At 38.8% G+C, this 15132-nt stretch overlaps 1 protein-coding gene across 8 annotated transcripts in view; it reads left to right on the forward strand.

Annotated features, from left to right (window-relative positions):
* svep1 (sushi, von Willebrand factor type A, EGF and pentraxin domain containing 1) overlaps positions 1-15132 on the forward strand; it is a 148215-nt gene that overhangs the window by 126876 nt on the left and 6207 nt on the right. For 3 of the 8 annotated variants that reach the window (XM_087259760.1, XM_087259761.1, NM_001442643.1), the window contains 12 exon segments: positions 605-772; positions 905-1577; positions 2943-5662; positions 5757-5985; positions 6090-6239; positions 7103-7166; positions 7365-7538; positions 7632-7808; positions 8343-8540; positions 11212-11382; positions 13500-13595; positions 14291-14386. In XM_087259760.1, coding sequence (XP_087115886.1) covers positions 605-772; positions 905-1577; positions 2943-5662; positions 5757-5985; positions 6090-6239; positions 7103-7166; positions 7365-7538; positions 7632-7808; positions 8343-8540; positions 11212-11382; positions 13500-13595; positions 14291-14386 — 4916 coding nt within the window. 8 annotated transcript variants of the gene reach the window in all.

Below are 15132 nucleotides of genomic sequence, written 5' to 3' on the forward strand. Positions count from 1 at the left end.
AATGTCCTTGCTCTGTTAAACATCATTTTGGGAAATATTTAACCTCTTAAGGCCCATAGTGTTTTTTTTAAATGCATTTATTATTTGTCTTTGCTATTTGGGCTTATTTGAACCTAATTAGAATAAAAATCTAAGTATCATCTTTTGATATGATGTACTTTTACAAAAAAAAAATCATGTCCATATACATGTACTCGTGTTCCGAAATAACATAAAACAATTTTCCTGAATGTTTTAATGCATATATAACATAGAATTTTTTTTAACTTGCTTTAACTATCAGAGAGTAAAAGCAACATTTTTCCCCATTTTCGACAGTTAAAAATTGTGTTTGGGACATTTTTATATGTTGCGAAACAGTTGCAGGATGACACTGTATGTCTGTAACAAAATATAAAACATTCAAAGTATTTTAAATTGCAACTTAAGTACTCAAATGTGCTGTCCTCGTATGTGGACGCTCAAGCCCTAGGAGGTTAAAAAAGAGAATAAAATTCAAACGGGACCGAATAATTCTGACTTCAACTGTATATGAAAACCTTTCTGGAGAATATGGTTGATTCCTACACAGGCTGAATGTATGACTCTCTTTTTTGGTGTAAAGATTGCAGGGTGCTATGGAACTGCAGTGTGAGTCATCAGGAGATTGGACCTCTCCTCCCCCCATGTGTGCCAGAGTGGACTGTGGCAAACCTCCTCCTTTGAAAGATGCTGTGATTAAGGGTGACAATTTTACTCTGGGTAGCAAGATCTACTATATTTGCAAAGACGGGTAATTTGCTTTATATGTGTATTTTAATGTCAAAGGCTTTGACCAGATTATATTTTTCTGCCATATCAAATATTTTTTGTAATTAATAATGTGAGTTGCTAAGAGCGAATTGTAAAATATGTCTTATTTTAGTTACACCCTGCTTGGTGCAGAAACTCAAGAATGCCTCCCAAGTGGCAACTGGACTCGTAATTCATCTCAGTGCGTGCCTCGGTCCTGTGGACCACCTCCCCAAGTTGATCATGCCCTTCCTGACACTGGACACCAGCTTTTTGGAGACATCGCTATCTACTTCTGTGATGATGGGTACACTGCTGGTAACAATACAAAACTGTTTTGCAATGCTCAAGGTGTTTGGGCACCCCCAGATGGCTTTGGCATACCTCATTGCATTGCCAACTTCTGTCAGCGTCCCCCTGATTTACCTCACGCCATTCTGGATTCCATCAATAAACCAAAGTATGCAAGCAACACAGAGGTCAGCTACAAGTGTGAGGAAGGCTTTGTTCTCAACACAACAGGAACCCTGAAGTGCTTGATAGGGGGAGAGTGGACACCTTCACCTTTGGACATTGGCTGCATGCCTGTCAGATGCTCAAAACCAGAGAGTATTGAGAAGGGTTATGTAAGCGGAAACAACTATGGTTTTGGAGCAGTGATTGCATACAGCTGTGATAAGGGATATTTTATCCGAGGAGAAAAGAAGAGAATTTGTAAAGCCAGCGGTGAGTGGGGAGGTGTGTTGCCAACATGCCAGCCTATTTCCTGTCCCAGCCCACCTCGCTTGGCAAATGGTTTTATACAGGTAATTCAATGTTTTTGTTTGTTTGTTTGTTTTTTTTTACCAGGGATGCATCAGTACCATGCTGAATTTTCATAATCATGTACAGTGAGGTCAATAAGTAAAATAACCTCCTTAGAAATCATGGAAGGGTCTAGAATTTGCAGCATAGGTGCATTTCCACTTTGAGGAAATCACATTGTTTGATTTTTTTTTTAAATTTACATGTTAATTTCTGTGTCAAAAAGGTATTTGATGACTTGCTTTTCAGCCAGATTTCTGACCATCAAATACCTGTTATTTTGCTTTTAAATAGTCGAGCTGTCATAAAGACACATGTGCACCCCACAATCAGTCAAAAGTCCAAGTAGCAACATGGGCTAAACCAAAGAGCTGTCAAAAGACACAAGAGTCAAAATTGTAGACCTTCACTAAGCTGGAAAGGGCTATGGGGCAATTGCCAAGCAGCTTGGTGAAAAAAGAAAAACTGTTGGAGCAACTGTCAGAAATGGAATGCCTAATGATGACTGTCAATGTCCCTCAGACTGGGACCCCACGGAAGATCTCTCCTCGTGGGGTATCAATCATGCTATATGAGCTCAGAACTAAATGAGAGGAGCTAGTAGTTGATGAGCCAGTGGGGTCATGGGAGAAAGTCCTGTGGTCAGATAAGACCAAAGTTAAACTTTTTTAGAGCCATCTTTGGAGGAAGAAGTATGATTAATATCATCCCAATTATATCATACCTACAGTGAAGCATGGGGAAGCATCATGCTCTGGGTGGGTTTTTTTGCGAAGGCGACTAAACAACTGCAATGTATTAAGAAGATGAACTGGGCCTTGTGTTATGAGATATTGGGTAAAAAACTTGCTTAGTCAGATCATTAAAGATGGGTTGTGGCTGGGTCTTCTAACATGACAGTGACTCAAAGCACACAGCCAGGAAAACCAAGTAGTGGCTCTGTTAGAAACATATCAAGGTTTCAGAGTGGCCTAACCTGTCTCCAGACCCTAAATTCAATAGAAAATCCTTAGAGGGAGCTGAAACTCTGTTTCTCAGCAACAGCCCCGAAACCTGACAAATCTAGAGAATATCTGTATAGAGGAGTGGGCAAAAACCCCTTCTTCAATGTGTTCAAACCTGGTGAAGGACTACTGAAACCATTTGACCTCTGTAATTGTTAACAAAGGCTTCTGTGGCAACTAGACCTCTCTATGATTTCCAAGTAGGAGATCCTGAAAAATCCCAGGGTGATCAAATACTTATTGACCTCACCGTTTGTGCATACTGATGATGTCAATATAACATAAATACCCTGCTTTGTTTTAATATTTGGTGGTATATATTTAATCATTAGATATTTATTGAACTTTTTTCTTTCTCCATAGGGCCAAATAAGAAAGAACAGCTATGTATATAACAGCAGAGTTACTTATGCTTGTAATGATGGTTATCGTCTAACTGGGAAGCCTGAGCGTACATGCATGGCCAATAAGCAGTGGTCAAACAGCAATTCTCTTGTATGTGTCCTTCTTACATGCCCAACCCCACCTGATATCAAAAATGGCCTTTATCATGGCTCAACCTTTGAAGTCGGCAGTAAGGTAGAATTTGTCTGCAATGAGGGATATGAACTCATCGGAGATGCTGTGTGGACTTGTCTGAAGTTTGGAAATTGGGACAAAAGCATAATCCCACGTTGTTCCCCAGTACAGTGCCCTGAACCACCTTTAGAGGAAAATCATCTTGTACTACGTGGATTAGATTCTGACTCAGGAACTGTGGAGCTTTCTTGTGAGGAAGGATATGTTCTTCATGGCGCAAGAACTCTTCGATGTACCCCATCCCAAGAGTGGAATGACTCATTTCCAGTTTGCAAACAAGTGTTTTGTGGACCTCCCCCTGAGGTTGCCTTTGGTGACCCATCGGACACACAATCCTACTTTGGTAATGTGGTTACCTACTCTTGCATGGATGGCTTCACGCTCCGCAAAGAAGGTTCTGTCCACTGCCAGGCAAATGGGAACTGGAGTAAGCCCTATCCCCAGTGCATTCCTGTTGAATGCCCACACCCTGAGGACATACCTAATGGAATTGTGGATGTTCAAGGATTAATGTATCTTAGTACTGCCATCTACAGCTGTAAAGCAGGGTATGACATATTAGGTAACAGCACTGTGCTTTGTGGTCAGAGTGGACAATGGATAGGAGGTATACCTGTATGTCACCCTGTTAAGTGTGCTGCACCCAAGGAGATTCCCAACGGCTCTGTTAGGTACTCTAAGCTTCAATTCAGCCAGTCAATTACATATTTCTGCCAAAGAGGGTACCGCATACAGGGCCCAGAAACTCTCACGTGTCTCGAGAATGGACAGTGGGACCAGGAGGCACCTACTTGTGTGCCGATCTACTGTTCTCCTCCCAAACCAATTGACAATGGATTTGTAGAAGGGCGAGATAGGAAATTTGGGGTTACGATCTTCTATAGCTGTTTCCCAGGTTTCCTGCTAGTTGGAAATAATCACCTCACTTGTGAAGATCATGGCTGGTCAAGCTCTGAGCCCAAATGTGTTCTTGCTGACTGCGGCCTGCCTCCACATATTGATTTTGGTGACTACTCTAAGGTTCAAGAACTATCAGCAGAATATGACATGGTTACAAGTCAACAGTTACCAGTAGACAACAGCTTTTTGCATGGTTCCCTGGTCAAATATCATTGTCATTCTGGATATGAAATAAATGGTGCCATCATGTTGATGTGCCGGGAAGATGGCACGTGGAATGGAACCTCCCCCATGTGCACTCCAGCACAATGTGAGGCTCCACCAAGCCCTGAAAACGGATCAGTTATGGTAACCGATAGCGCACTTGGCAGCCTTGCAGAGTACAGTTGTGCCGAGGGTTATGAACTCAATGGACAAACCATCAGACAGTGCATTTCTGGGCAGCAGTGGAGTGATGACGCTCCTCGCTGTTTGCCCATCTCATGTGGAAATCCTGGAGGCATTGCGAATGGTGAAGTGATTGGAAAGTCTTTTCACTTCAAGGAGCTTATCCACTATGAGTGCCATAGTGGGTTTGTCCTTGAGGGTGTTGAAACTAGAACTTGCCAGGTTGATGGGAAATGGGACAACAAAGCTCCATTGTGTAAAGAAGTCTCTTGTGGGCGGCCTGTCGTATCAAAAGATGTTTTGGTGAGAGGAGATGACCATACATTTGGTAAGAGGTTGCTGTTCAGCTGCAACCTCGGGTTTATTCTACTGGGAGCACCAACTATTGTTTGTTTGGCCAATGGCAGTTGGAATGAGGTTCCTCCCAAGTGCCTTCCAGCCAACTGTGGTCAACCACCGTCAATTGAAAATGGCAGAGTAACAGGCACGGATTATGGTTACAATGGTATGGTTAGGTATGCTTGTGACATTGGGTACATCTTGACTGGAAATCCTACTCTAATATGCAGAGCCGATGGACTATGGGACGACCCTCCTCCACGGTGCGACATAATCACATGTGACCCACCTGAGGATATTAGCCATGGTTACCTGAATGGATCAAGCTTTAATTTTGATGATATTGTGGAGTATATTTGCTTCCCAGGATATGAGGTTGTTGGCAGCCCAATTCTGCGATGTGCTGCTGAGGGTGTCTGGCTGGGGCAAGTTCCAGAGTGCCGACCGTGTGTTTGCAGTCCCCCAGTTTTCAAGTACGGCTCTATTCTCGGTCGAGACCACACCTGTGGAGCAAGCATTTGGTTTCGATGTGATGATGGCTACAAAATTCTTGGCTCTTCTGAGGCCATATGCGACAAGGGTGGGGTGTGGAGTCCAGGAGTACCCATCTGCACCCGAGGGAGATGTTCCATCCCTCCCCCAGCTGTGCCTAATGCTGTCATTCAAGGAAGCACTGCCTACACCATTGACACGGTCACCTACCGATGTAGGCCAGGATATCATTTGAAAGGTTTTCCACATATTTCCTGTGGCAGGTTGGGAAGGTGGGGTGAACCCAACCTGAGCTGTGAACCCATTTCTTGTGGAGTACCTCCTCTAATCTCAAATGCAGAGACTGTGGGAGCAGTCTTAACGTATGGCAGCAAAGCTCAATATAGGTAAATTGAATAACAACTTAATTTAGAAACAATAACGAATAAATTGTTCATTGAAAATTCTCAGATTCTTTAAAGTACACATTTCTTGATGCAGGTGTAAAGAAGGCTTTGAGTTGGCAACCAAAACAGACTCAATCACCTGTCAAAGTGATGGCACCTGGTCCAAACATGGCGTCAGATGTCGGCCTTCACCCTGCACTCTACCTACTAACCTCACCCATGTAGTCATCACAGGCAAGCAGCTCACACCTGTAGGAGGCACAGTCATAGTCTCATGTAGGCCAGGGTACTATCTTGAGGGACCTGGATTATCTGAATGCACTGTAAGTGATATGCTTGGATGTTTGTTGTGTAAAAACTTTATTCATCATATTGTGATAAATTTGTCATTTTCCATTGAATCTTATCCTTCTTTAATTTCATCCAGGTCTCTGGCAAATGGTCTCCACCTCTTGCGTCTTGCTTGCCTGTTATTTGCGAGAAGCCTCTCCCTATTCTCAATGGCTTGGTTGAGGGCATAAGCTACAACTATGGAGATGTTGTTAACTATACTTGTCAACAAGGATTTTTGCTACAGGTATTAACATTATTTTCATTCATTCATTTATTTTTTTCCGCACGGTCCCTTTACTTATCAGGGGTCGCCACAGCAAAATAAACCACCAACGAAGTGGATGCCCTTCCAGCCCCAACCCGACTCTGGGAAACACCCATACACTCTTGCATTCACACTCATACACTATGGCAGGGGTGGCCAACCCTGTTCCTGGAGAGCCACCTTCCTGCAGATTTCAGTTGCAACTCATATCAAACACACCTGCCTGTAATTATCACGTGGTGTTCAGGTCGTAATTAATTGGTTCAGGTGTGTTTGATATGGGTAGCAACTGAAATCTGCAGGAAGGTGGCTCTCCAGGAACAAGGTTGGCCACCCCTGCACTATGGCCACTATTTAGCTTATTCAATTCACCTGTACTGCATTTCTTTGGACTGTGGGGGGAACCAAAGCACCCAGAGGAAACCCACGCAAACTCGGGGAGAACATGCAAACTTCACACAGAAATGCCAACTGACCTAGCCGGGGTTCAAACTAGCGACACACTTGCTGTGAGGCGATCATGCTACCCACTGCGCCACCTTGACACCCTTAACATTATTTTATTACTCATACATTTTCATCCTTGTCCTTGTGCTTGCCAGTATGTTCGATCAAAGGCAAGGAAAACACCTTGGCTCAGCGAATATTTCTCACATCAATTGGACTTTATGCAGTCAAAATTTTATTTATTCAGTGTAAAGTACCAAAAAACAGTGTCTTATCTCAAATTGGTTTCCAATAGTGCCAAGTAAGAGGAATGTTACAAGTAAAAACAATTAAGTTTGTCAATTAATTTTAGCTAAGGGCATGTGTACATCTGTGTGTCTTTTTTTATTGCCCAGGGTCATTCTGTTCGCACATGTCAAGGTGATAAAACCTGGAGTGGAACTCAGCCAGTGTGTGCTGGTAAGCCTTTTTAACTGAAAAACAAGTATTTTTTAAAAATCTCTACATTTTTATAACATAAAAGATTTGATAATATATCTTAAAATACATTTTTATTGGCCATTACTATTGTTTGTATTATTAGAATACTTCTAAATTACTATACTCAATACTATGAAATGCTAAATTCACTTGATATTTTTTGTCTCTTGTCTGTAGCTGTATCATGTGGTCCTCCACCAGTGGTTCCTAATGCAGTTGCTTCGTCCAGTGGTCAGACATACCAAAGTATTGTGAGTTACACGTGTCGTCAGGGAACAAGTTTGGTTGATTCACAGAACCTCACTTGTCAAGCCAACGGATCTTGGAGCTTACCCACACCAACATGTGAAGGTAAAAATAGATAAACAGTCACAATTAAAAGCACATTCAGCGTTTCTCTATCTAACTTTTTTGCTTTCCAAAATTGCATAAACAAATATTTAGTTCCAGGTGGATGTGAGAAGATAACAGATTTATTGAATGGAAAGGTGCAAGAACACAACCTGTCCAGTGGACGTGCTCTTGAGTTCCACTGTAATAAAGGCTACACACTGCAGGGAGAGTCTCTCGTCATGTGTGTGGGAAACGGCTCCTGGAGTTCACCCTTCCCCGTCTGTTTACGTATGTCAACCCATATAGTTTCAAATACTCTGAATAGTCTTTAAAGGGAAGATCCCTGGGTGAGGGATTTACTTTTTTTTTACTAAACACTCACAATCTTGTTTAACAAGGTGTGTTACAGAGTATGTTGAAGAACCCTTTCCTAGTTACATTATTGTCATTCTCTTCTGCTCAAACACAAATTAGGCCCGTTATAGATCTTCACACAGTCGACTTAGTGATTTTTTTCCAAAGTCTCATTGATTTAAGGGATTGCAAATTGAATTATTGATGTTTCTTTCAAAAGCAGACAATCATTTGGGTTCTCAAGACAGTCAAGTTTCACAACGAAGTTAGTAAAAAATGTTTGTTAGGCATTAATCAGCATTGCAGAAGACTTTTTTCCCACCAATGTACATTCAAACTAAACTTTACATATCTAATTACTGCATTATAGTTCTGCTTTTTAATTTAATTGGTAAAGTAATTCACAATATCAGATTAAAACAGCATAAACAAATCGTTAATGACTCAAATATTCCTTCCCCCTCACAGCCAAAGCATGCCCTCCTCCTCCTTATGGCTGGACTGTAGGCAGTGCCAATGCTACTCAGACGGTTTTCCTTGTAGGCCAGTCAGTACAAGTCAGTTGCCCTAAGGGTCAGCGGGTCAAAAGTAACCAAGGAAAAGGTATCGCCACCTTAACTTGCAGGAGTGATCAGACCTGGACCCCCATCAGTGCAGTGTGTGAGAGTGAGTACAAGCATTCATTATTACACTTTTAATGTATTTTTAGTGGCTTAGAATGGGAGAAATTCATTTATGATATGAATACAAATTTATTGTATTGTACCATGATCAATTTTAAAACATATTTAGGCTTCTCTTTGGTGCATCCCTTAATCACACAATACATCTGACAATGTACAGTATGAAATGTCCTAAATCACACACTCGACCAAAAAAAAAAAAAAAAAAAAAACGTAAATTAGTCTATTTGGCCTTCCGTTTTGTACTGTTTGCTGACAATAGCACTGCTGCTAAATACAGCAGCTCGATGTTTAAATTTGATTAATGTATACCTAAGATGAGGGATTAGAAAAAATGACTAAAAACATTTACAATGCAAACAATCTAAATAATTCAACATGGCACATTTTTATAGGCTAATTACATGCCTTGTGACTTATCAACATCAAGCTAGCAAAATCTCAGCAAATCACACACTTTCATAACTTACGTTTCCATCCAGCTATTTTTATGTGCATTTTGGACATGTGCTTAAAAATGGTTGATGGAAAAGCCAAGATAAATATTGCAATAAATTTAAAAAATGCTCATAAAAAAACATGCTTATAACTGAGTAGGATAACATTTTTATTCGATAAGAAAAGATGTGCATAAACTACGATGGAAACACTTTTACCAAACAAATTCTAGTGTGCGCATTAAAACATTGTAAAACATTTAAAATGTTGTTGTGGTCATTCTAAAACATCCTAATCATTTCAGTATTAGTGTTAATATATTATTATTGACCTCCAGAATCAAGAAGAGCATCTGTGCTCTGCGTCCCACACCTTCAAACGCCACCACGCGTTTATTCCTCGTCGGTCTTCTAAGGCGCAAGTCATTTATTAAATAAAGAAAAGATTGACACAGCTTCTTCTACCTCAGCAAAATTCTGTTTTTATTGTTGATATTTGCCGTCAGTTAATCAGGAAGTGACGATTTTGTTCTCTTTGACTACTTGGATGAAACACTGATTTATTCGCACATCTCTTATGCGATATTCCAGTTTTGAGCATAAATTGAATTTGCATCTTTTGATGAAAACATAGCTATTTTGATTACTGTCAAATGAGAGACAGATTTAAAGGGATTGTTCATTCTGAAAGGAAATGTCCTCAGTATTTACTCACCCTAGGTAGGTTAATACTTTGTTGAACACAAAAGAAGATATGTTGAAGAACACCTGTAACCACTGACGTCCGTTTAGGAAAAAACAAATACTATGGTAGTCAATGGTCACAGGTTACCAGCTGTCTTTAGATTACCTTCTTTTGTGTTCAACAGAAGAAAGAAAGTCAAACCGGTTTGGAACAAGGGAAGGGTGAGTAAATTCTGACAGAATTTTCAGTTTGGGTGAACTAACACTAAGTATTTGTAAAATGCATTTCTATGTGATTTCAGCTTCACTTAGGATAATTTCATTTGACATTTATCATGTTGTTAATATTGAATAATTTCAGTTTGTTTTAAACTTGTAATTTTTGTTAATTTTCTGAATGTTATTAAATTGAAACCATTGGTTGTAGTGTGAGGGGAGACAAAATACATGCTTATGAATTTAATAAATATAATAATATATTAATTATTATAATAAATACACATATATATATATATATATATATATATATATATATATATATATATATATATATATATATATTCATTTTAGAGTTAAAAAAATGACTTCTTTTAATAAATAGCAATATTACTTATGATGATTATAATACCTAAATAAATAAATAAATAAATAAATAATAGTAATAATAATTATTATTATTAAAAAAACACGTTTTCCTCAATATTTGTGTGGTTATGTCTTTTATGCTCATTAGTATATTTTACCATTAATTTTGTAACATGCCAAGACCCAGCTCCTTGACAAATTTGATTTGAAAAGTTCACTAGGCATTGGAACATAAGCTTACATGTGTCACATTTAGTTGAACTTGCATGCTATCTCTATAATACTGTCTGTGTTGTTGAAAACTTTAAGCTATATTTTCCTCTGTCACTGATACTTTGGCATGCTGTCCTAAAAGTCAATCAAAGCCTGTTCTCTTGCAGTCTGTGTTTCTTTGTTGTGTTGTATTTGGTGAGATCATTTGACTCTTGGCAGTTTGCATGATGTAACATGGCGTGTCTGTATGTGGTGGTGTTGTCTGCACACTTATGTAGTTCTTTTGAACAGGTATGACATTACAAACCTTTTCAGCTGATTATTTTCTCAAATCTGAACCTCTCTCTGTCTATTTTTTACTTTTCTCTCTGTGAGATACCTGTTGAACTTTACTGACTGCCTGTAGCACTACTGTCCTCCGACATGAGAGCATACTATGACTATAAATGATGAAATCGTGCATTACTTTTGCACCGTCTAGTGGTTGTAATTATTGTTTGTACAGTGTGTTCCAATAGACTAGATAGTGTGTTCCTGTTACATGAAAGACATGTCAAATGTTTAGAAAATTTCCTTTAAAACATTTAAATGAGAGAAAGAGAGTGAGAAAATGCAATTTCTTAACTATCATTGAAATTGGCAGAAAGCTCTCTTTAGTTCCTTAATGGACTGCTCAGCCCTGCTGAGAATCGTACATTCTAACCTACTGGTTCGGTCCATTTTAATCACACACAGGGGTGTCCTGCGGCCCACCATTGTACGTGTCAAACGGGGTAGTCCGTGGGGCAGTGTTCCAGTTTGGAGACATGGTGTTGTACTCATGTTACGCAGGCTTCACCATGGAGGGTTCTAGCAGGAGTGTGTGCTTGGACAATGGCACTTGGACCCAACCTCCTACCTGCAAAGGTAGCGCAAGGAACTACCACTTCTGGAATCTGCCTTCAGCCTTTTTTTCTGTGTCTTTGCTAAATCCTGTGACTCCTTTTGACTTGTCTTACACAAAAACAAACACAAGCACTGGGCACTTTAGTCAATAGTATCTTTACAGTTGACGACGGTTAGGCAACACTGCTAATCAAAGAAGTACGAGCGATGTTGACACATTCCTTGGTATCAGGAGTCTTCTAAAACAGGTTCAAAACAGACATTCCACACACTCTACAGAAGCTGTTTTGGTTAATATCCATATGGTAAGTTGTGATGTATGGAATACTGTTTCCGTGTTCAAGCCGCTTCTCATTTGAATTGAGAAAATATTCGTCTATGGCCAATTTTTAGTCCTATCACACATTAAAGTGAACTTTTTATAAAATCAGGCTTGCTGCATCACAAATACCAAAATTTTAACATTATATAAAAAATTAATCACTTTCTGGCTATTGGATATTAGGCATCCATAAATATATATTGTGAAAAGGATTTTTAGAAAGTATTACATCGCTTGTAAAGTTTATTATTACCATTCATTTAATGAGTCTCCCCATACAGTTTGATATAGCGCTTGGACTCGGATGCCGCTTTGCGTGACGTCACACTTAACAAGCGGAAAATTAAACAAAATATGGACAAACCATATTTGTTACCCTGGACCACAAAACCAGTAATAATGCTGGGTTCATACCAAACACAGAATTAAGTATTTGCACGTGTCAAATGCAAATTTCAATACGAACACACCAATAGAGGTGCGAATGACACATTTCCTGCGAAATTCAACTCAGTTTTGTTTAAAAAAATTCAATTAAAGTGACAAATTTATGTGAGGTGAAAAACTCTGAGTAAACTAGAGCGAATGACAGTGCTCCACTATTTGATTATAAATATCAATTTTTTTTTATTCATTAATTTTTTTGGAAGATATATGCATTATATGAAAGTAAAAAATTTTACTGGAATCTAAGGGTTCAAAAAATACTAAGAAAATCATCGCTATCTCTTGGTAATTTGTATCTTTTTGATTTAGAGGCTAATTCGTAATCTCATTCGTAAAATTTAGTACGATTTGCTTATCCCCCAATGACTGTTGGGTTTACCGGTGGGGTTTGGTGCCACGCCTCCTTTGTAAAATCTTACATATTATTGTACGAAACAACTTTGAATTCACAGAATTCATACAAATTAGCCACTAATCTGAAAAACGTAACACAGTTACACTACTTTCTAAGATCAGGCTGGAAAAAAATCAACTTTATAGTTGGACGCGTATTACTAGTTAAAACTGAATTCCCATATAATCTTCACTTAATATTGTAATGATTTTTGGCATAAAAGAAAAATCGATCATTTTGACACTAAATGTATTTTTGGCTATTGCCAGAAATATACCCATGCAGCGTAAAACTGGTTTTGTGGTCCTTTGTCACATTGTTTTGTTTAAAAATGTAAGCCAGTCATTAGTTTATCTCATGTTTTACCTAATGGCGGTATTTTTGTGTACTTGTTCTGTAAAACAATGCAAATATGAGGATCTTGACCTACACTAATGTTCTTAAGATTTGATCAGTATGAAATTTCCTTTTATTATTTGAAAGACTAATCTGTTAAGCTTAAAAGAGGATAAATAATCAGAGGTCTTGCACTTTAACAGAACAGAGCTTACTTCTGCGTGTTATACAAACCAGTTCAGGACCAAAATTCATTTTATTATAGCCAATGAACATGTCCTCCACAGAGATTATAGGCTTTTGCTATGGAGCTCACTCTTTTCTTTGCATGTAGGATATACTAAGCTTTCATTTTGGGCATGTTAATATTTCAACCTTGCACTTGTTCATTGTAAGCCCTCATCGCCCTTTGTTTGGCTCTTGGACACTGACTCATTTGGTTTGGGTGCTTGGGTGCTACTGTAACTCTGACAAGTGCTATTTCACACCGGTCCGAACATCTCACATCTAATTCTCTGAATGCTGCATGTCTTTGTGGGATATTTTGGATAATGGCACTGTGCTCATTTGTGTTGTTTTTGCATTGTACTTATTATACAGAACTGTTTACCAAATTATAATGTGTGTGTTTTTGTACAGCTGTCTGTTGGCGTCATTGTCAGAATGGAGGTGTGTGCCAAAGACCAAACACTTGCTCCTGTCCAGAGGGATGGATGGGACGATTTTGTGAAGAGCGTAAGTACACACAAACCAAGATTATTCATTTATTCATATTGCATTAGTCCGTACTTTTGGCAAGATTTCATGGATCAATAATAGTGTGCACCACATCAGCTTACTAAAAGCCTTGAACTGCAGAATGTGGGCTTCATGTCTGTGCACACTGCAAAAAATGCTGGGTTAGGCTCCACACAATTCATTCACATTGTTCTAACTTAGTTGTTTTTTACAACTTAAAGTGCATTGAACATAAAACAGTTGAGTCGTCCCCAAATAATTAAGAATTGTGTCGTTTCAGCTGATTTTATGTAAGTTGTTTGAAAAAGCAGCAAATTATATATTTTTTGAGTGCATCGTGAATACATGGCGAAAAGAAAGAGAGGTTAAAACAACTCTGCGTCTTATGGTGAAGTTTTGAAAAATGGATTTATTAGAAGTTTATTGGAATAAAAAAGTATTTACCCACTTTCCATGTTGTTACAAACATATTTCAGTTTCTATCTTCTACTTTATACAAACTACTTTTTTAAGATGTCGGAAACATGTTTGACTTGTATTTCTATTTACTATTAATGTCAATGGCTTCCGGTTCCCCCTTAAAATATCTTTTATTTTACTGAAAACATGCAAATGTCACTTAAAAAGTTAAGCACTAATTGACATTTTTCTAGATTATTGCAGTATGTCACTATGAGTGCTTCTTTCCATAGCGATCTGCATCCTACCATGTCTCAATGGAGGACGCTGCGTAGCTCCATACCAGTGTGAATGCCCAGCAGGATGGACGGGCACACGCTGCCACAATGGTATGTACTGTATGTGTGGTAATTCAGCATAATCACTGAGTAATTTTTGTATTTTACATAATTGATTTATTACATGTATGCTAATTTAGTAGTTAAATTAGTTGCTTAGTCAGAACAGGCTGCTACGTTGTGAATCTTTAATATACAAAAAAGTATTATGCACTTTATAGACAACTAGCGCAGTTATGAATATTAACAGGGAAACCACTGTTTACTTGCATAATAAATGGCTTAAAGGTCCTGTGAAATTAAAATAAAACATTTTAGATGTTTAAGTATGTTAGTTTTAAGGAGATTGATAGGCTAGTGTGTTCCAAAACAGTGACAAAAATTGCATTTAGAAAAGAGAGAACTGATATAAACACCCAAAGTTTCAGTTTGTCACTTTTGACTAAATCAGGGGTGTTAAAACTTGGTCCTGGAGGCCCGGTGTCTTGAAGATTGAAGCTCCAACTTGCCTCAACACACCTGCAAGGATGTTTCTAGAAAGCCTAGTAAGAGCTTGATTAGCCAGCACAGGTGTCTCTGATTGGGGTTGAAACTAAACTTTGCAGGACACTGGCCCTTCAGGACCGAATTTGGACACCCCTGGCCTAAATGAATCATCACCTCATACTTTAGTTTCTCATCAAATCTTCTGACCAATCAAATGCTGTTTAGTATCTGACATGCCCCGCCCCATTCAAGATTCTTCTTATTTGCTTTTCATTTGATGCATAGATCTCAACCAGTCTAACTAGTAGAGC

This window comes from Danio rerio, chromosome 7 (genome assembly GCF_052040795.2).
Source record: "Danio rerio strain M-AB ecotype USA chromosome 7, GRCz13ab, whole genome shotgun sequence".
NCBI classification, from domain to species: domain Eukaryota; kingdom Metazoa; phylum Chordata; class Actinopteri; order Cypriniformes; family Danionidae; genus Danio; species Danio rerio.